The sequence below is a fragment of the Trichomycterus rosablanca genome, chromosome 21 (genome assembly GCF_030014385.1).
Source record: "Trichomycterus rosablanca isolate fTriRos1 chromosome 21, fTriRos1.hap1, whole genome shotgun sequence".
Taxonomy (NCBI): domain Eukaryota; kingdom Metazoa; phylum Chordata; class Actinopteri; order Siluriformes; family Trichomycteridae; genus Trichomycterus; species Trichomycterus rosablanca.
Genome location: NC_086008.1, coordinates 9,752,337 through 9,773,787, shown reverse-complemented (window position 1 = coordinate 9,773,787; position 21,451 = coordinate 9,752,337). Strand labels below are relative to the sequence as shown.

Below are 21,451 nucleotides of genomic sequence, written 5' to 3'. Positions count from 1 at the left end.
CCATCCATCCATCCATGTATACATATATCCATCTATTCATACATATATACATATATCCATCCATCTATACATATATACATATATCTATCCATCTATCTATACATATATCCATCCATCCATCTGGCCAAACACCCACCCTCCTAGACCCAACAGGTCTAGATGGTGATCAATATGTGTTGTGTTTTAAAAATATGTGAGCTGCTGTATTTGAACCTAATTTAGCTGTTATTACAGCCTGAAAAAGCTGGAGCAGGTATCTTAGCTTGACCAGCATCTTATACCCCTCTAAAACCAGAAAACATGAACCAGCCTGACCAAAATAAACACCGCTAATCAAATAAGAGTAGTCTGATTAGCTCAGGCTGGTCCAAATTACAACCCCTGATTAAAAAAATTTTGGTGCAGTTAGTGAAATGCAATAAAACAAGATTCTGTGGTTTGTTCTACTCAAGCCTTTATTTAACTGGCACAAATGAAAAGAAAAGATTTCCAAAGTTTGTTCCAAAGTAAAATGAGTTACGATACTACCCACTCCTACTGGATTTAGGGTTCATGGGGGTGGGGGGTAAGGGGGGTAGCTTTTGGGTTTCTTTGCCTGTTGGTGTTTAAAGGCTGAACCAGTGGTAGAATGAGAGGGGATTTGAGGGAAAGTTAAATGGTCCAGGGTTGGAGGACACACCTTCTGAATAACTTGAGCAGCAGAACCCAGCCGAGACTCTTTCTCTCAGTCGGTTGAGGGCGACAGAGGGAGGCGAAGAGCCTCTTACCCAAAATCTGCAGCTTCCACCAAATCCCCTGCTTCATTCCACTTAGTCCGGGTTTAGACAGCGAATTGCAAGCCTCTAATCTTCCTCTGAATCACGTATTTACCGACATGGACTTAACTTTACAGCAGTATTAACGGAGCGCTTTGTTTCTGATGGAGTTCCTTAAGGAAAAAGTTGTGTGTTTGACGTTCGGAGTGGAGGACGTGTTATAATCGCCTACTAGCGCACTTCCACGCTTCACTTCGGGACCCTCAACCCTTAACAGCAAACTTCAGGGGATTTTCGGGCATGGAAAGGCTTCAGACAAGCCTGTCATGTCTTGGCTGTTGTAAAAACTTTCAAAAAAGAATGAAGTAACCGCGATGGAGCCGGATAATGCCCCGCACTCCAAACTCAGACAGGCTGGAGTCGGGGGGTGAGTAGAACCGAGTTCTTTACTTCTAATGCCAGCCTATAGTTTTACTAGGACTGATTCTGGGATGGGGTACAGCTGTCTGTGCTCACATATTGCCAAACATAATCATATTTAATAAATTAATAGTCAGTATGAATAGGTTTTATGCACTGGAGACTCCTAACTCATTTGCAGCGTCTGCAATGAACGAAGGAATGAATGAATCAAATGAATGAATCAAAGATTTACTGCTGCAAAAGTGCTCCATTGACTAGAAGTTTGGAAATTTACCTTGATCTTCTGTTCCATTAAACATTCAAATATGCAATTAATCACTGATTTATAAAACAAACTCATTCACTGATTCTATTGTGGAAGCAATGCCATCTACTTCTTTCAGATAAAATATTCAGGTTCACCAATAATGTGTGCCATTCTCATTCATTCTTGTCTGTTTTACTTCTGCTTTATCCTGTTAAGTGTTACTGTGGGTCTGATTCCCTGGCCGAAAGGCAGGAAACATCCCAGACAGGTCGCCAGTCCATCACATGGCACACAAACACACTCCTACCAAGGGCGATTTTAGTATCTCTGATTAACCTGCATGTTTTTGGACTCGTGGGAGGAAACCGGAGCACCCGGAGGAAACCCACACAGACACAGTGATGACATGCAAACTCCACACAGAAAAGACCCAGACCGCTCCACCTGGGAATCAATCCCAGGACCTTCTTGTTGTAAGGCGGCATCGCTACCCACTGAGCCACCGTGTCGCCCACTTTAATCAAACATATAATATTCCATTGTGCACACAGTTGGCTGTCAGTGCTGGCAACAAGGCCACACTGATTTGTTGAATGGGCAGAGTGCAGGATGACTTGTCTACTGTAGACTTCTTTTAGCTTGGACGCATCTGCAGTGAATGAATGAAACAACAGCAACAAAAGTTTAGTGAATGTTGTGTTGTCCTCTGATTTTCCAAAAACGTAGCAAAAGTGTAGTGGATTGACTACGCTATGAGAATCAGCAAGTAAATTTAAACTTACTATAGTAACATATAGAGTTACTATATGTGTGATTTCCAGTGGTGGACTGATGCACTGTCCATGGTATGTTCTATTAAAATGTGCCCGACTCAACTTGACAAATTGTTAGTCTGTTCTGCATTTAGTCATTTGCCTGTGCTGTTACTGAAATAAACTATGTCTATACCTAATGAGTTGATGTTTTCAAAACTGCTTGTCTGTTAACTTTTTACTGTGATGCTTGCTTGGTGTGTTATATATTACCACAATATTCTAAGAGTAGAATACTTTATATACTATATAAGTGTAACCTATTATTATTATTACTTTATTCAGTGCCTCCGCTTACTGAATGTGGGTTTTGGCAAACTGTAAGGGTTTTTACTGGAAAATTGCCCCGAGTTGTAAGCGAGCAGGGATAAATGAGCGAGTCTGTGATGGACTATAGTGTGTTGGCGTCTTTTTCATGCTGTGTTCCTATCTTGTGCTGTTCCAAGTATAGGGTCTGACCACACAGCCTACAAACATTAATGTCTCTGGTTTCTACTCTGTATTCAACCATGGATTATTTGATGGTTATTATTATCTTTGTCATCCCTAGTTAAAACTTTTTCTTAGTTGGAGCTGATGCTCATAATTTTTTGGCAAAGCAATGGCTTACTTTGGGTCATTTACCAGGTCACTGGTCATTTCCTTCTGGCCATGACTGTATACACCAAGCATAATCTGGTTTTGGATTGTAAGATCAGTATCTAGCTTCAATGGGAATAGCAATAAAAAGTTGAGAGGACGGGCTACTCCCGCTACTGGTCATGTGCTATATTATTTTTGGAGAACCCTGCAGAGTGACCGTCATTCAAATGAATGGCATGAACAGCAGTTCAGACTGTAAGAATCAGTACTTAGGACAATGTAAAGGGAAAAGTACAGCTGCTGCTGAGTACTGTCATTGGCTCTTTTTACAACCACAGAAGCCTGCTGTTAGCAGCAAGAACGCTTTCTGTTAGTTTTCGCTGAGCATTATTCTGGATAGGAAATGAGACATGACATGATTATGACAGAACTGTAATAACAGTCCACGTTCACGAGCCACTTTCTGCTTTGACTTTCCTCTGATTCTTGTATTTGCCTGCTGAATGAGCTTAAAGGTGCACTGGTTCATATTTAACTGTTGCAAATAAGGTGGACATATATGAAGAACACAATGGAAATAATGATCAAAGCAAGAATTTGGCTGGAATTAAACACAGCCAACCCAAAAACTAAAGCAGTTTAATCCAGAACACAAGCAAACCACTTTCCTAAACTTAAGTAATTAAGTCATGTCAATGATTTTTTTAAAGGCTTACCATTTGATTCAGTGCTCTTGGAGGTAATTTCTTTCTTATGGGTAACATCACAGCATTTGATGATTTTTTTATACTTACGTAGACACTGTTTTGGGTCTCAAACCACATTCACCAATAGACAATTTAAAAACACTCAAATTCCTAATGCATTTATCCTTAGTAACATGTTGACATCTCATGGGGTAAATGACAGGAATACTATCACTTATAACAGAACTGCAATTAACAGCTTATAAACCACAACTGCATACATTCCTATTCAGTGTTTCAGTATTATATTTCACTTAATTGCAATATTCCCAATGCTTTCTTTAATCACAGTCAAACTGTAAACCTTGCATTTACATTAATATTGTATCCAGAGTGAATAAAGTTACTCAAATAAACCATAAAAGCCATAAAATAAGCCATAAAATTCACTGCAAAGTATCACACTATGAATAGTGGTGTTCAAATTCAACACAATATTACAAACTATGTGGTATCCGGTTTGGGATACCAACTTTTTTCATCGTAAATTAGCAAGTTTGACAGCTAACTGCTAACAAGCTAGCTAACCACTAATAAATTACCTTATTTAAGTCTGATAGACATGATAAGGATTTATGACAGATCTTAATTTACCATATTCAGTTTACAGTGGTTAATGTTATAGCAGATAAACATCAATAATAAGCATACTATTTGTAAGTTTAGGTAGGTAGTGATAGCAAATAGCTAACAGCCTGGCTAGCTAGGTGCTAAATACTGTAACTACCTTGCAGTGTTCACAGGAAAACAAGAGTGAAGATTTAATATTGGAAGATTAATTTACAATATTAAATTTTTAGAGGCTTGTATGTGTGTAGTCAAACATAGAAAAATATCCATACTACCTTTATTGTATGTTGGTAACATACAGGTATTTTGTTACCTTATGTCAGCTATGTTTTAACAGTTAAAATAGTGTAATTTTAAACATTTAAAAAAGTTGGAATTTTAAATACTAGGTGGTTCATATTCAAGATGCTGCAAATGACTTATAAATAAAAATCTGGCTGCTATTACCCATCCACTATTAACAGTAATTATATACTAATGTCTACAAAGCATAAACATGGCTTAATACTAAACAACAGGGCTAGAAATATATGTCCCAAAACCAAAGCAGTTCAGCCTGTTTAATCTGTATTGTTTTAAAGTTCTTTGATCAATTACTTAGAAATCATTTCCGTGGGCTTATTTATAGCCTGATTGTACCATGTGCTTACACTCTATATTTAGTGTATTTGTAATAATTTGCACTTGGGTGACATTGTATATGCAACAGTCTGGAAATCACTGCTGAACACTGCAAATTACAGACATTGATCACTGTCAGACCCAATCAAGCGCACATTTCAGAAAAGACTCGGCCAAAATAAAATTGCTGATGGAAAACTTGCTGTATTTTCAGTGCCAGGTGATGAGGACTATAAAACTGGCTTTTTGTTTGGAGAGTAAATGGAACAGTTTGTTGTAAATTTAATGTGCACAATTAACATCAAATTGATCTATAATTATTCTTTGCTTATAAATAACAAACTACTATGTTTTTACAGGAGAACGTTATTTCTCTACACAGTCCTCTACTGTTCATGCTTTCTGGGATTGGCCCAAGTGCAGCTTGAAGGTAAGATTTTTTTTCCCCCATATTCTGTATTGACAAAATAATTGGAAGGCCCCGTTACACTAAACACCTTGGTAAAACCTGGGTTAGCTTTACTTTAACATATGCAGCTTTCACAAGCAGCAGGGTGTCTATACAGGCATAATTGGTTACGTCTGTGTGGGTGGCCAGAGCCCTGTGATGGATTGGCAGCCTGTCCAGGGTTTCCCTGTCTTGCACCCAGTGTTTCCCGGTGGAATAGGACCTGCCATGACCCTGACCAGGATAAAGAAGTTGATGAAAATGAAATACTAGTCAAAATAAAAATGTAACCAACAAAACAAAAGAAAAACCTGCTAGGTTTGTATTTTATCAGCCATAACATTAAAATGACCTCCTTGTTTTTACACTCACTGTCCATTTTATCAGCTCCACTTATCATATAGAAGCTCTTTGTAGTTCTACAATTACTGACTGTAGTCCATCTGTTTTTCTGCATGCTTTGTTAGCCCCCTTTCATGCTGTCAGGGCCCCCACAGGACCCCCACAGAGCAGGTATTATTTGGGTGGTGGATTATTCTCAGCACTGCAGTGACACTGACATGGTGGTGGTGTGTTAGTGTGTGTTGTGCTGGTATGAGTGGATCAGACACAGCAGCGCTGATGGAGTTTTTAAACACCTCACTGTCACTGCTGGACTGAGAATAGACCACCAACCAAAAACATCCAGCCAACAGCGCCCCGTTGGCAGCGTCCTGTGACCACTGATGAAGGTCTAGAAGATGACCAACTCAAACAGCAGCAATTGATGAGCAATCGTCTCTGACTTTACATCTACAAGGTGGACCAACTAGGTAGGAGTGTCTAATAGAGTGGACAGTGAGTGGACACGGTATTTAAAAACTCCAGCAGTGCTGATGTCTCTGATCCACTCACACCAGCACAACACACACTAACACACCACCACCATGGCAGTGTCACTGCAGTGCTGAGAATGATCCACCACCTAAATAATACCTGCTCTGTAGTGGTCCTGTGGGGGTCTTGACCATTGAATAACAGGGTGAAAGCAGGCTAAAAAAAGCATGCAGAGAAACTGATGGACTACAGTCAGTAATTGTAGAACTGAAGTGCCTCTATATGGTAAGTGGAGCTGATGAAATGGACAGTGAGTGTAGAAACAAGGAGGTGGTTTTAATGTTTTGGCTGATCAGTGTATTCATATGTAAATATTCTGTGTTGTGTTAGTTAACATCACATACAGTCAGTACCTAAAATACATCAGGCATTAGTAAGTAAATAAATATGACAAATCTGATTCATAAACAGCCTATTAGGCCAATATCTCCCCAAGTACACACTGGATTTCTATGCATTTCTACTTAACTCTAATGTGTTAAAACCATGTTAAAAGTGACCAAGTCCTCTTAAAAGTGGCCATTGTCCATTGCACCCATTGTTACCTAAATGTACTACACTGTGAATACAATTCAGAAAGGCTCATTTTTAATAATCCAACATTTTAAAGTTCCTCGCGATTCAGAGGTCAGCCAGACAGTCAGTGCTACTGTTTTCTATGGACTAGTGTGGTTTACCTCTGCCAGTGCTAACAGTGGTTTGATTTATGTAGACGCTTCAGACCACTGAGACAGGTCTGCTCCGAGTCTGTTTGTTTAGCTTAGGAGCTTAAAAACCTCTCGCTTCGGCACAAATGTGCTATCCATCCATCCGAGGCTCACCTGAAAGAAGTCTTGTGCTCAGACTCAGATGGTGAGACAAAGAGCCAATGTGAATATTTCTGCGTTTGGAGAAACAATGAGAAACAGACTATTTGGAATTTTCTGTGGGTAATTTAGAGTGAGTATATAGTGAACATTTACAGGCCAAATACACACGCTGGTTTTCCTAGTCGCTTTCCAGGACGGCTGCATTTATCAAATATTTTATATTTATATGACACCTGACTGAGCTTCTTAGACATTCCATTTCAGAAAAGTCGGCATTTTCTCCCCCTTTTTCCTCTCGATTGTCTTCCGCTGCTGAGGATACCCGATTGCATCCGAGGAGAGCACGTCGCTGCCTCTTCCGACACGTGCACAGACCTCCTTTTCTCACCCCTGCAATTCTACACAGGCGTCTCTTCCGCCAGTCAGGGTCCTTACACAGCGTATGAAGACCCACCCATCCACACATAGTCCGGCCCCCACCCTGCAGATATGGTGGCCAATTAGTATCTGCTGCAGGCACTGCCAATAATGCCCGCCAGATGGCGCCCAGCCGACTACTGCCAACGTCGAGTTTCGAACCGAGGAGTTCAGAATCTCGGCACTGGTGTGCTAGTGGAATATCCCGCTGCGCCACCTGGGTGCCCCTCTCCCCCCTTCTAATTACTGAGTAATTAATTCTAAACAAGATCTACAAGGTCATAAATTACGCTAACACAGTACCGTCAGAATCCGGGGTTCCAATCCCCAGAAGTGTTATTGGACAGTTCCGGGGATGACTGACCCACCGTGACCCCGTCCAGGATAAATCATTAATAAAACTTTTAAAATGAAAATAAAATGTTAAAACTGCAACAGTTGAAAAGATCACAAAGAGGTTGCTCTATTCTAATACATTTGTTTTAGAAATGGGTGTCCAGGGCGCCTAGGTGGCACAGCGGGATATTTCACTAGCACACTAACGCCAAGATTCTAAACTCCTCGGTTCGAAACTCTGTGTTGCCTCTGGTCGGCTGGGAGCCATCTAGCGGGCATAATTGGCAGTGCCCGCAGCAGACAGTAATTGGCCACCGTATCTGCAATGTGGGGACTGGACTATGGGTGGGTCTTCATATGCTGTGTAAGGACCCTGATTGGCGGAAGAGACGCCTGTACAGAATGCAGGGGTGAGAAGAGGAGGGCTGTGCACGTGTCGGAAGAGGCGTGTACAGCAACGTGCTCTCCTTGGATGCAATCTGGTATCCCTCAGCAACGGAAGACAAACTGATTGCGTTAAATCAGGAGGAAAATGCATTAAAAAAAAGAAGAAATGGGTGTCCAAATACTTTCGGAATTAAAATGTTGACTGTAAGCCAGGCCTTCCAGTTCTACATCTTTGTCTGACCTCATTTTTTTTACTGAAGAAGAATGCCTTTATTTGTTATACTGTATATACGTATATATATTATATTAGGGACAGTGGTAGCCTAGTGGGTAGAGCTTTGGGCTATCAACCGGAAGATTGGCGGTTCAAATACAGGCTCTGCTATGCAGCCACTGTTGGGTCCTTGAGCAAGGCCCTTAACCCTCTCTGCTCCAGGGGCGCCGTAAGGTGGCTGACCCTGCGCTCTGACCCCAACTTCCAAAACAAGATGGGATATGCGAAGAAAGAATTTCATTGTACTGTACACCTGTATATGTATATATGACAAATATGTATATATGACTAATCGCGATTAATCTCAGAGTTTCATATAGTTAATCGTGATTAATCGCATTTAAAAAAAAAAAGAAGAAAACAAGGATTTTTAAGTGAAATGTTACAATTAAAATGGTGAACACATTTTATGCTAAATGTACTGATGTTAAAAACTGCTGGGACAAGAGAAAACTGTAAGGGAGTTTTATTCACTCACATACTAGGCAGTAATACTATCCAGCAGAGACCCTTGACTTCGTATATATGTCAGATTGTAGGTTAGAATTTCTCCATCAGCAAACATTGTAGATCAGCGGTGCTTTAGGTGGGATAAGGCGTAGTTATTGTAACAGACTTTTCTGTGGTTGTATTGTGACAATGGTTTGATGGACGTTTCTACACGAAGTGAGTGTGTTTTGACCCTTTGGGGCTTCCATAGTTCATGTAATTAGCATGCTCGGCTAACGCGATGACTCTAGCTGTCCGGTATTCGGTACCGTAACAGAAGAAGTTAATGTTCCCGACAATATGTGAATATACCGTGCATTTATTTCTTTATTACGCGAGTGCATCACTACGACGCTCGGTTACATTATGTTAACAAACCGCAAATGAACGGTGGCAAGCCTCAACATGAACTACGGATGACTCGCAGGGCCAAATAGAATTTGCGTTAACGGCACTATTTTTTTAAATCGCGTTAAATTGAGATCGTGTTAATGCGTTATTATCGTGTTAACTTCGACAGCCCTAATATATATATACTGTATATACACAGACGTACAGTACAACGAAATTCTTTCTTCTCATATCCTAGCTTGTTTAAAAGCTGGGGTCAGAGCGCAGGGTCAGCCATCGTACGGCGCCCCTGGAGCAGAGAGGGTTAAGGGCCTTGCTCAAGGGCCCAACAGTGGCTGCATGGCAGAGCTGGGATTCGAACTCTCAACCTTTCAGTTGACAGCCCAAAGCTCTAGCCTCCTGTCTACCACTGTCACTGTACTGTACTGTACTGGACAGGCAGTAGACAAGGCTTTGTGCTGGTCACTGGAGTTTCTCTTCACCAACTTAAACTATTTCTCTAAGGACCAAGCTTTGTGTGCAGGGACACAGGGCCTGTTACCACATAAATGTATTTTTTAAACTTGTTAGTAATAGGCATGATTTAAACATCAATATAGTGTATCTTCTGTAAATTCAGAAGGGAAAATAGGATATTACTACCTTTCCTGCAAACCTTCTTAATGATTTCCCCTTATTTATGCCTTCTTTTCTTCTTACTCTAATGTATAAGCGTCTTTCTCTGTTTACTTGCTTTATTTCTTCCTTTACTTCTTACTTCCTGCCTTGATTGGTGTTTGTTTTCCTTTAGGACTTCCTTTCTTCTTTCCAGATGTCCTTCTTTCCGTCCTTTCTTCCTGATCAGACGTCTTCCCTGTTTCTTTGTGTACTTTACGTCATCATATCTTGTTCTCCTTTCTGTTTATTTCTTTTATACTTACTACCTTCCCTCCACAGCCTTTATTTGTCCCTCCTTTTTCTTTCCTCTTTCTCCCTCCATTCTTTTATTTTGCTCTCCCTCCTTTCCATCACTAATACTAACAATTTCTAGTCTGAACGAAGTATTTAATTAAACAGTTTTAAGTTCTAAAGTTTATAAACCATCTTAAGTCAGATTGAAGGTTCAGTGTGTTCTACTGCTCCAGACTGGCAGCTAGCAACACTGTTGCTAGCTAGGATGCTAGCTAGCTAGCTGTTTGAAGCAGTGACAATTATATTCACATTGTATCTTGTATAAGACTGACACACATGCATCAGATATGAGTTTTAAAACAGATAGGTAGAACTGAACATAACTTTAGAACTCTCAAACTGTATTGTGATGTGGTGTTTGTTTTGTTTTCTTAGTTTAGTGTGGTTAGCGATAGCAATATGAGCATTAAGTGGAAACAAATTGTTACAGTGTTACAATGGAAAGGACTTTTCTGGTTGTACACTGTTTGGTGTGAGCTGGATGAGATCTGGTACTAAATTACCTCAGTAATACAGAACATTTAGCAACACAATCTTCTTTTTGCAACTTTCGTAAGCACTTAAATAGTGATGAGCAAATATGATTAAAAAAGTCATTTTTTTACAGTAAATATACAGTGTATCACAAAAGTGAGTACACCCCTCACATTTCTGCAGATATTTAAGTATATCTTTTCATGGGACAACACTGACAAAATGACACTTTGACACAATGAAAAGTAGTCTGTGTGCAGCTTATATAACAGTGTACATTTATTCTTCCCTCAAAATAACTCAATATACAGCCATTAATGTCTAAACCACCGGCAACAAAAGTGAGTACACCCCTAAGAGACTACACCCCTAAATGTCCAAATTGAGCACTGCTTGTCATTTTCCCTCCAAAATGTCATGTGACTCATTAGTGTTACTAGGTCTCAGGTGTGCATAGGGAGCAGGTGTGTTCAATTTAGTAGTACAGCTCTCACACTCTCTCATACTGGTCACTGAAAGTTCCAACATGGCACCTCATGGCAAAGAACTCTCTGAGGATCTTAAAAGACGAATTGTTGCGCTACATGAAGATGGCCAAGGCTACAAGAAGATTGCCAACACCCTGAAACTGAGCTGCAGCACAGTGGCCAAGATCATCCAGCGTTTTAAAAGAGCAGGGTCCACTCAGAACAGACCTTGCGTTGGTCGTCCAAAGAAGCTGAGTGCACGTGCTCAGCGTCACATCCAACTGCTGTCTTTGAAAGATAGGCGCAGGAGTGCTGTCAGCATTGCTGCAGAGATTGAAAAGGTGGGGGGTCAGCCTGTCAGTGCTCAGACCATACGCCGCACACTACATCAAATTGGTCTGCATGGCTGTCACCCCAGAAGGAAGCCTCTTCTGAAGTCTCTACACAAGAAAGCCCGCAAACAGTTTGCTGAAGACATGTCAACAAAGGACATGGATTACTGGAACCATGTCCTATGGTCTGATGAGACCAAGATTAATTTGTTTGGTTCAGATGGTCTCAAGCATGTGTGGCGGCAATCAGGTGAGGAGTACAAAGATAAGTGTGTCATGCCTACAGTCAAGCATGGTGGTGGGAATGCCATGGTCTGGGGCTGCATGAGTGCAGCAGGTGTTGGGGAGTTACATTTCATTGAGGGACACATGAACTCCAATATGTACTGTGAAATACTGAAGCAGAGCATGATCCCCTCCCTCCGGAAACTGGGTCGCAGGGCAGTGTTCCAGCATGATAATGACCCCAAACACACCTCTAAGACGACCACTGCTTTATTGAAGAGGCTGAGGGTAAAGGTGATGGACTGGCCAAGCATGTCTCCAGACCTAAACCCAATAGAACATCTTTGGGGCATCCTCAAGCGGAAGGTGGAGGAGCGCAAAGTCTCGAATATCCGCCAGCTCCGTGATGTCGTCATGGAGGAGTGGAAAAGCATTCCAGTGGCAACCTGTGAAGCTCTGGTAAACTCCATGCCTAGGAGAGTTAAGGCAGTTCTGGGAAATAATGGTGGCCACACAAAATATTGACACTTCAGGAACTTTCACTAAGGGGTGTACTCACTTTTGTTGCCGGTGGTTTAGACATTAATGGCTGTATATTGAGTTATTTTGAGGGAAGAATAAATTTACACTGTTATATAAGCTGCACACAGACTACTTTTCATTGTGTCAAAGTGTCATTTTGTCAGTGTTGTCCTATGAAAAGATATACTTAAATATCTGCAGAAATGTGAGGGGTGTACTCACTTTTGTGATACACTGTATATAATTCCATATTATTTTAATTTCATCAGTTGATTTGTACATTTGATACACTGAACAGGGTGTCGATCCATTTCAGAGCTTCGGCCATCCCCATCAGACAAAGCCGATCCTTTCTGTGTAGATCTTTAGTTGTCTGAGATTCAAACCTGGATCTCAGTGGTGGTTGGATAGCATGAAAGACCACTGCAGCATCCAAGTGCTTTGTTAAACTCAACTTGTACCTTGTAAATCGACGTCCATGAAACTCAAAATCTTTGGAACTCGGCGCCCTTCATGGAGAAATTTGTACCTTTAAACATGACATTTCCCTTAAATTTGACGTGTTCAGCCTTTTTTAAAAAACAGTATTTATTTAATTTCTAATTAACAGTTTATGATGAACAGCTGCTTTGTTCAGCGCTGTGCTTGAGCGGGGCAGTAATACGTCATCAAAGTGCCAATATGAGATGAATCTGTATTATAGCTGGGGGTTCTGAGAAATTGTGAGAATCAGTTTAAAACCCTTATCATAACCCTTATCATAAAAAAATGAACCTTAACGTTGATTAATGTACTAGAAGAACGACACAGGATCACAAAACTTCTCTTAATTATTACTGCTCCTTATGCTTATTCATTGTGGAGATGCTTGATCTTAGAATACCGTATTCTGTTCAGTAAAGGCGCATTCATATTCCAAGATCAAGCATCTCCATGATACCATGGAACGCATGAACAGGTTTCCAATACATCCTTATAGGAAAAAATACCTTGAATCTCAGTGCCTTTAAAACTCAACACCACTCCCAGAACAAACTGACGTCAAGTTTTAAGGTACCACTGTATATCTTTAGTGGTCTAGTGTTTCAACATATGCCATGCAGGCGTTCAGGAAGCACTGATTATACCTTCTTGTGCATTTGACTGCTGCTGTTACCTTTGCCATGTTTGTTTAGCCTAGTTCTTTAGACTACCTAATGAGCTAGCAGCCACCCACTAAGCCTCTCTCATCTCCACATCTGCTCTTTCCAAACTGTATTCCATGTTGTAGGGGGGGGTCAAATCATCTGTTATAATGACCGGTCAGCCCTCCTCGTTTCATCTTGCGTACGTTCACTCGAATGCCCCACTTGTGTAATGTTGACTCACAGCTGGTCACATGACTGACCACATGAAAGGAAATGCTTCCCCAGCAAACAGTCCTGCTTAGTCATGATCATGCAACATTCCACGCCAAAAACTGTTAAGGTCATCTTTTCTTCAAGTATCTCCTGCAAAAGTAATGGAAAATCTCACTCACTGCATCTTAAAGCAATTAACAGATCTTGAAAGCTATCACTGTGAACTCTTCATTTTGGGCCCATCGTTCAGCTTGTGAAAGATGCTTTTGTTCTATTTACAGTGTTTAATGTTTTTTCCATGTGTGGGATAGAACATACTCTTCCTCTATAGTCCTGAATTTCTCTGATTGCCCCCCCTCAGTCCTCAACCCCGCATGACTTATGATCAAACCATCTTTATAAGCCAAGTCCTGTTTTTTGTACTCATGTTGTTTAGCTTAGCTTCGCTATAAATTCTATAAACTAAAATGTAACCTTATTGCCATGACACGCAAAGTTTTTCCTTGGCGTGCGGCTAATGCTGACATCAACGACAAAACATTTATTTATTTTGAGTAACTGCTTCATCCTGATCATAAAACACTGGGGGCAAAAAGTGAGTTCACCTTGGACATGATGCCAGTCATTGCAGATGAGAAAGCGTTCACTCATTTGTACATTTAAATTACTTAAATTAAGTTCTTTCTTTCTTTTCTCCCCATTTTTCTTTCCCCCTTGTCTTTTTTCTAGACTTTTGTACTTTCAGACATGCTTCTTTTCCTACTTTCCTTTTGAACATACTACCTTTAGGACCATTTTTTCATGTGTCTTTTGCGTCCTTTAGGTAAGGTCATTAATAAAGTTCTTTCTTTCTGCCTGTTTATGTTCTTCCTTCCTTTCTGCCTGTTATCTTCTTTATTTATTTCTTCTTTCTTTCTGCCTATTTATCTTCTTTATTTCTTTCTTTCTTCTTTCTTTCTGCCTGTTTGTCTTCTTTCTTTCTTTCTTTCTTTCTTTCTTTCTTTCTTTCTTTCTTTCTTTCTTTCTTTCTGCCTGTTTGTCTTCTTTCTTTCTTTCTTTCTTTCTTTCTTTCTTTCTTTCTTTCTTTCTTTCTTTCTTTCTTTCTTTCTTTCTTTCTTTCTGCCTGTTTGTCTTCTTTCTTTCTTTCTTTCTTTCTTTCTTTCTTTCTTTCTTTCTTTCTTTCTTTCTTTCTTTCTTTCTTTCTTTCTTTCTTTCTTTCTTTCTGCCTGTTTGTCTTCTTTCTTTCTTTCTTTCTTTCTTTCTTTCTTTCTTTCTGCCTGTTTATCTTCTTTCTTTCTTTCTTTCTTTCTTTCTTTCTTTCTTTCTTTCTTTCTTTCTTTCTTTCTGCCTGTTTATCTTCTTTCTTTCTTTCTTTCTTTCTTTCTTTCTTTCTTTCTTTCTTTCTTTCTTTCTTTAGTTTCTCTTCTTTTCTCATTTTTCTTTCCTCCTGTTTGTTTATTTGGACATTTATTGCTTTCTTCTTTATGGACTTTCTAGTAGAAGTTAATTCATTGGGACCTTCACCCTTAACTCATCATACATACAATGCTATTGTCTTTTATTATTCTTAGACTGTCTTACAGTCTTTTTTAAAGAAGTTTCCTTTTTGACTTCCTATTCTCCTTCCAGACTCCGATTATTTTGCATTGCTTTTGATTATATATCATATCATATGTACCCATTTACATCTACTGGACTATCTACTTTTTTAGAATCTTTGTCCAAATAAAAGTTCCATCTTTAAATTAAATTGTCTAAATCTCCTTTTATTAGGTAAGAGCTACTTGAAAGGAAAATCACGAAGAAGCTGCTATTATTATTTTTTTTTAAACTGTCTTTTGTTGACGCTTATAGATAAAGCCTTACCCACATCGTCTGATGCAGTTCACAATGATCATGTTTTAGATGTAAATTTAATTAAAATGTTTCCGAGAGTTAAAGCACTGAGCTGAACAGTTTAGGACTTAAGAGACCTTAGTGGAATGTTAGTCGCTGTTCTGCAGCTGAACCAATCTGCAGCCCAGATGCCCTCATGTTTTCTGCATTGCCCTTACCACATTTCATGCTGCCCATGACCCATTCAGAAAAAAATCTCCCAGGCTAGTAAATGTAGCCTGCCTGGCATCTTTCTACTCATGTGGTCGACTGCTCGGTGAGGTGTAACCACCGGACTCAAAGTAATGTCTGAATCATTTAATTTCCTTGATTTTCTTTGTTTTTGTTCACCTCTTCCAGATGTGCCTGGATTATAGATTAGAAGTGTCAGCAGCTCGTTTTTTTCTTTGCTTACAAATTGTTACAAGAAAATACAAATCACTGCCTAACCACCTATCACCAAACGTGTCAACCCAACAATCTAAAGTTTACCTACCTGTCTTCCATTTCCTTCCTTCATTCCTTCTTCCAGACTTCCCCTTCCTCTCCTTTTCCCTTTTCTTATTGTTTTTATTTACTTATAGATTTAGGCTTCCTTTTTTGGATGTCCTTCTTTTCACCTGCCCTGGACTACTAATTCACCAAGATAACTAGCATACAATTGATTGATTGATTGACCCCCACCCCCAAAGCCTGATTTGTAACAACACATCTATACATTTAGGGGCAGGATACATTAAAATAATGGACCTGAAATCCATCAGCGTACTAAAGAGGTGTTGGGGGACAGTGGTAGCCTAGTGGGTAGGGCTTTGGGCTATCAACCGGAATATTGGCGGTTCAAATCCAGGCTCAGCTATGCAGCCAGTGTTGGGTCCTTGAGCAAGGCCCTTAACCCTAATAAAATATATCTTCTTCTTCTTATATTGAAGCACTCAACAGTTAATTCTGCCTGTTCGACCACTATAACCACTTCATCCTTTAGCATTGGCGAAAAGTTCTCACTCACTAGCACTTGGACGGGTTTACAACTGGAAAGCTGGATTGTGAAAAACACAGCGGGTCCAGTGGGGAAACTGTAACGGGTCTCTGATGCTTCTCAAGTTTTAATGCTTTGCTGTGGTTGCTATGGTGAACAACAAGAACCTAAGCGTCTTATAGTTGACTTTCATCCTACTTTTCTTCTTATGTTCCTGTTATTTTTCTGATCCACTTACTCATTGCTCAGTACTTGACTGGTTTATGAATGGCTTTCGTCTCTCATGGTCTGACGACGTGCTTTGACTGTATTAGTCTGTATTAGTTTATGTTTCCAGACACTCAGCAAGATTTCATTTTCTTCCATGAACATGGTTATTCGATCCCGTTTTCCAAAGCATTTTCATAGGCACATCAGCTAATTAGCTAAATTGAGTCAGTTTTTTTGGGTTGACCATGATATATGATCTAAAACCAATGGAACATAAAGTGGTCATTATCATATTATTCAGCCTCATTTCATTTTCTTGTCAGCTGCCAATTTTAAACCGTGTTGTTTAACGTTGTGATTTGTGGGGACACCCAGTTAGATTGCACATGATTACATGTTAAGTAATTTAAATAACTAGCTGGCGAGCAAAGATTAATGACATAGATTTTTCTCCTGCAATGTTTACCCAAAGTGGTTTAGAGCATTTACATTTACCATACACATTGCCAGTCTAACAATGATGCATTTGTTCATAGTTGTGCAGCACAATGAGGCTCTTATATTTCAAAGCTGCGTTCTCTCAATATTCCCAATTAGCGAGTGGGTCTGGTTTTTATATATTCTATTTACATTTGTTTAGTATAGCAGTGTATTTCTCCATATGTTTAGACATTACATATAAGCTCTGGCCCATCTAGACTATTGTAAAATCAGATGAAATAAAATCTTCATCAAATTTCCATGTGAAAGAAACAATGCGGCTGTTTTAAATATACACTTATCAGCCATGTTTCTACACTCACTGTCCATTTTACCATCTAGAAGCACTTTGTAGTTCTACAATTACTGACTGTAGTCCATCTGTTTCTCTGCATGCTTTGTTAGCTCCCTTTCATGCTGTTCTTCAATGGTCAGGACTCTCACAGAACCACTACAGAGCAGGTATTATTTGGGTGGTGGATCATTCTCAGCACTGCAGTGACAATCACATGGTGGTGGTGTGTTAGTGTGTGTTGTGCTGGTATAAGTGGATAAGACACAGCAATACTGATGAGTTTTTAAATACCTCACGGTCACTGCTGGACTGAAAATAGTCCACCAACCAAAAATATCCAGCCAACAGCGCCCCATGGGCAGCATCATGTGACCACTGATGAAGGTCTAGAAGATGACCAACTCAAACAGCAGCAATAGATAAGTGACCGCCTCTGACTTGACATCTACAAGTTGGACCAACTACATAGGAGTGTGTAATAGAGTGGACACAGTGTTTAAAAACTCCAGCAGTGCTGCTGTGTCTGATCCACTCATGCCAGCACAACACACACTAACACACCACTAGGGCTGTCGCGGTGACAGAATTTCCCCTTGCGGTATTCAATTATTATTCGTTTCAATACATTTTTATTCAACGAAAAAATGCATTTAAATCATTCCAGCAAGCCAGCAAGAGAGAATCTGCAGGCTGCAATGCCATATTAACCGTCATTAAGTGTTTTAGTACGCCGAGGCTGTTTGAATATAGTCTAAATTACAAGTATTTATTGAGTGTGAACTCAATTTAATCATTAATAAACTTGCCTATAATTCCTGTTGCGATTGTTTACATTTTAAAACACAAAGCCTGACACTCAGCAGCAACGTATGAGAACAGGTTGCGGGAAAATGTCGCTCCTAGCTCATTTTCATTATGAATTTATTTAACATTTATTACGCACGAATGTAAGCGTATAAAACAAGATGGACCTGCAACAATAAAAAAAAGGAGAAGAAAGAAAGAAAAAACGTGAATATCGCGGTGTTGCGGTTGTCCAGCATGCCCTGCGGTTGGCTGGTCTATACCGCGATATTTCAAAATTGCGGTTAGCGCGACAGCCCTACACACCACCACCATGTCATTGTCACTGCAGTGCTGAGAATCATCCACCACCCAAATAAGGGGCGGCACGGTGGCTAAGTGGGTAGCACTGTCGCCTCACAGCAAGAAGGTCCTAAGTTCGATCCCCAGGTGGGGCGGTCCGGGTCCCTTCTGTGTGGAGTTTGCGTGTTCTCCCCGTGTCTGCGTGGGTTTCCTCCGGGTGCTCCGGTTTCCTCCCACAGTCCAAAGACATGCAAGTGAGGTAAATTGAAGATTCTAAATTGTCCATGACTGTGTTCGATATAACCTTGTGTGAACTGATGAACCTTGTGTAATGAGTAACTACCGTTTCTGTCATAAATGTAACCAAAGTGTAAAACATGACGTTAAAATCCTAATAAACAAACCACGCAAATAATACCTGCTCTGTGGTGGTCCTGTGGGGGTCCTGTGGGGGTCCTGACCATTGAAGAAGAGTATGAAAGGGGGCTAAAAAGATATGTAGAGAAACAGATGGACTACAGTCAGTAATTATAGAACTACAAAGTGCTTCTGTATGGTAAGTGGAGCTGGCAAAATTAACAGTGAGTGTAGAAACAAGGGAGGTGGTTTTAATGTTATGGCTGATCGGTGTACATATGAATAATGCCCAACCTCTTACTTTTGTTTTTCAGATGTGGATATCCTCCAAAAGCTGGGCCTGGTGGGAAAAAGACCTTCATCAGGGACACGCTCCAATATGCCTGGAGTCATCCCTTTCAAGTCAGGGGTCATTTTCACCCAACGAGCACGAATCGAAGTACCCGTGAGCTCCGTGGTGCCGGCATCTTCAAGCCTGGAACTCTCACTCATCCTCAGCATCTGCTCACATCGCGTTAACAATGCGTTCCTCTTCACCGTCGTCTCGAGGAGGAAGAGACTCCAGCTCGGGGTGCAGTTCATCCCTGGAAAAATTGTGGTCTATGTGGGCCAGAAAAATTCTGTATATTTTGACTACGATGTCCACAACGGTCAGTGGCACAACCTGGCCTTGAGCATCGAACCCCAAACGGTTACTTTATATACTTCTTGTGGGAAGACTAGTGTACATGCAAATTTGCATTTTAAAAATGAGGAGACTCTGGATCCGGAAGGGTCCTTTCTGCTGGGCAAAACAAGCCATAACTCTGTCCAGTTTGAAGGAGCGGTCTGCCAGTTTGACCTTCATCCTTCGGCCAAGGCAGCTCATAATTATTGTAAGTACATTAAAAAACAGTGCAGGGAAGCCGACACCTTTCGACCCAACCTTCAGCCTCTTCTACCGCTGCTACCCCTGCATCCAAATATCTCTGTCACTCTTCAGACTCCACTGACCGCAACAGAGCTGGTTAACAAAGGTTTTACCCCCAGTCTGCCACAAAACAAGATTAAGAAGACCTCAGTTGGTGTTAATACTTCCATCCTAATGACCACCAAGTCTAGCTCCTTGTCTCTCACCGTTCATGGAACAGTGCCTCCAAGAATAGCCAAACCAACCTTACAGCTTCCTGTGCAGACCAGGACTCCAACTGTTACTTCACAATTAAGGACCACCAGATTCCCCACATCCCCCAAGCCTACTCAACCAAACAGTCCTACAAAAAATGCTCAGGAAGTGTCTCCACAATCCCAGAAATTGAAAGCAAATAGCACAGCCAGGCCAACCAGACAGAAATCAGAAAGTGTGCAACCTTTGGCAGCCACCAAACTTCCTACCGTGGTAGCCCTCTCAAAGAGGCAGCCGACTACTATAGTTGTGAAAAGATCAGTACCAGAGACGACCACCCTTCGATACACCAGGGACACCTTTTTTGAAGTCATCACCCCTGCAGCCACAGACGGTTTCCAAACATTTGACGTGGAACCAACCCAGTTTTCTCTCCTGGCCGGACCATCTGGGCTAAAAGGAGAACCTGGAACACCGGTAAAGAATTTTGATTGGTATTTTGTGCAGCTGTAGGTCCACCTGGAAAGTCATTTGATGTTGTAGGTGGATGGATGTAAGAATTTATGGTGCAACCCCAACACAGTACATTGATACTACTTTAAATGTGTGTTATTGGCAACAAGCAACTAACAGAACAGACTATTTAATGAGGATCTAATTAAAGAATACATGGACTCTGAAGAGTCTGAATCGCACATGAGGTCAGGAGTCTAGGAAACCAGAATTGGCCTTGCTTGTTGGTCAGGTGGGATTCATGTTAGTCATGATGATACTAGACAGTCATGGGTAACTTGGAGATGTTTGTGTGTATACTGATGCAGAAAACAGGAAGTGGTAGGAAAGAATTAGCTAGTGGGTAGCAACTGGCTGACTAATCTGAGAGATATCAGGGTTTTTCCAGAGATTTTTAAAGGCTGAGTTGGTCAGTGACTTGTTGGGAAGAAACAATGTACTGTCACAGTAGTGTAAGTTGCTCTGGATGAAAGTGTCTGCTAAATGCAGAAAATGTAAATATTGATGAGGTTCAGAACAGCGCTCAGGTGTCTGGCATTGACAGTGTCATAAGGAGTTATGCATGTCCTCCCCATTTGTGCATTGGTTACCACTGGTCCTTTAAAGACACACACCAGGTAAACTGGGACAGTGGTAGCCTAGTGGGTAGAGCTTTGGGATATGAGTCGGAAGATTGGCTGCATAGCAGAGATTGGATTTAAACCGACACTGTTGTACACTTGTATATGAATATATGACAAATAAAGGCATTCTGTTTTTTACTGCTACTTCTAAAGGGCAATTAGTATGTTGATGAGGTATAGAACAGCGCTCAGTTGTCTGGCATTGGCACTCAACAGAAACTACTGACCATGTCTGGGGGAGGTTGCTCATATGGGAAATCAACTCCTTGCTCCTGCATTGGTGACTCCTGCTGTCTGGACAAGGCACTGACATGTGCTCTGGTTAACATCATGATCTCTAAACATATGAGGACCCTCAGTAGTGAATTCAAATTGGGACCAATCCAAAAGGGGGAAAATCTAACAAAGGTTGGACGCATGTTACACCCCGTTTGTGCGTTGGTTACCACCAGCCTTTTAAAGACACACACACCA

The 21,451-nt window shown here is 40.7% G+C and overlaps 1 protein-coding gene across 1 annotated transcript in view; it reads left to right on the top strand.

Moving 5' to 3' along the window:
- The first annotated feature begins 1,129 nt into the window (after positions 1–1,129).
- col27a1b (collagen, type XXVII, alpha 1b) overlaps positions 1,130–21,451 on the top strand; it is a 132,705-nt gene continuing 112,383 nt past the window's right edge. The window contains exons 1-3 of the mRNA XM_063017903.1: positions 1,130–1,182; positions 5,116–5,186; positions 19,051–20,318. Coding sequence (XP_062873973.1) covers positions 1,130–1,182; positions 5,116–5,186; positions 19,051–20,318 — 1,392 coding nt within the window. The remainder of the gene's footprint in view (positions 1,183–5,115; positions 5,187–19,050; positions 20,319–21,451) is intronic.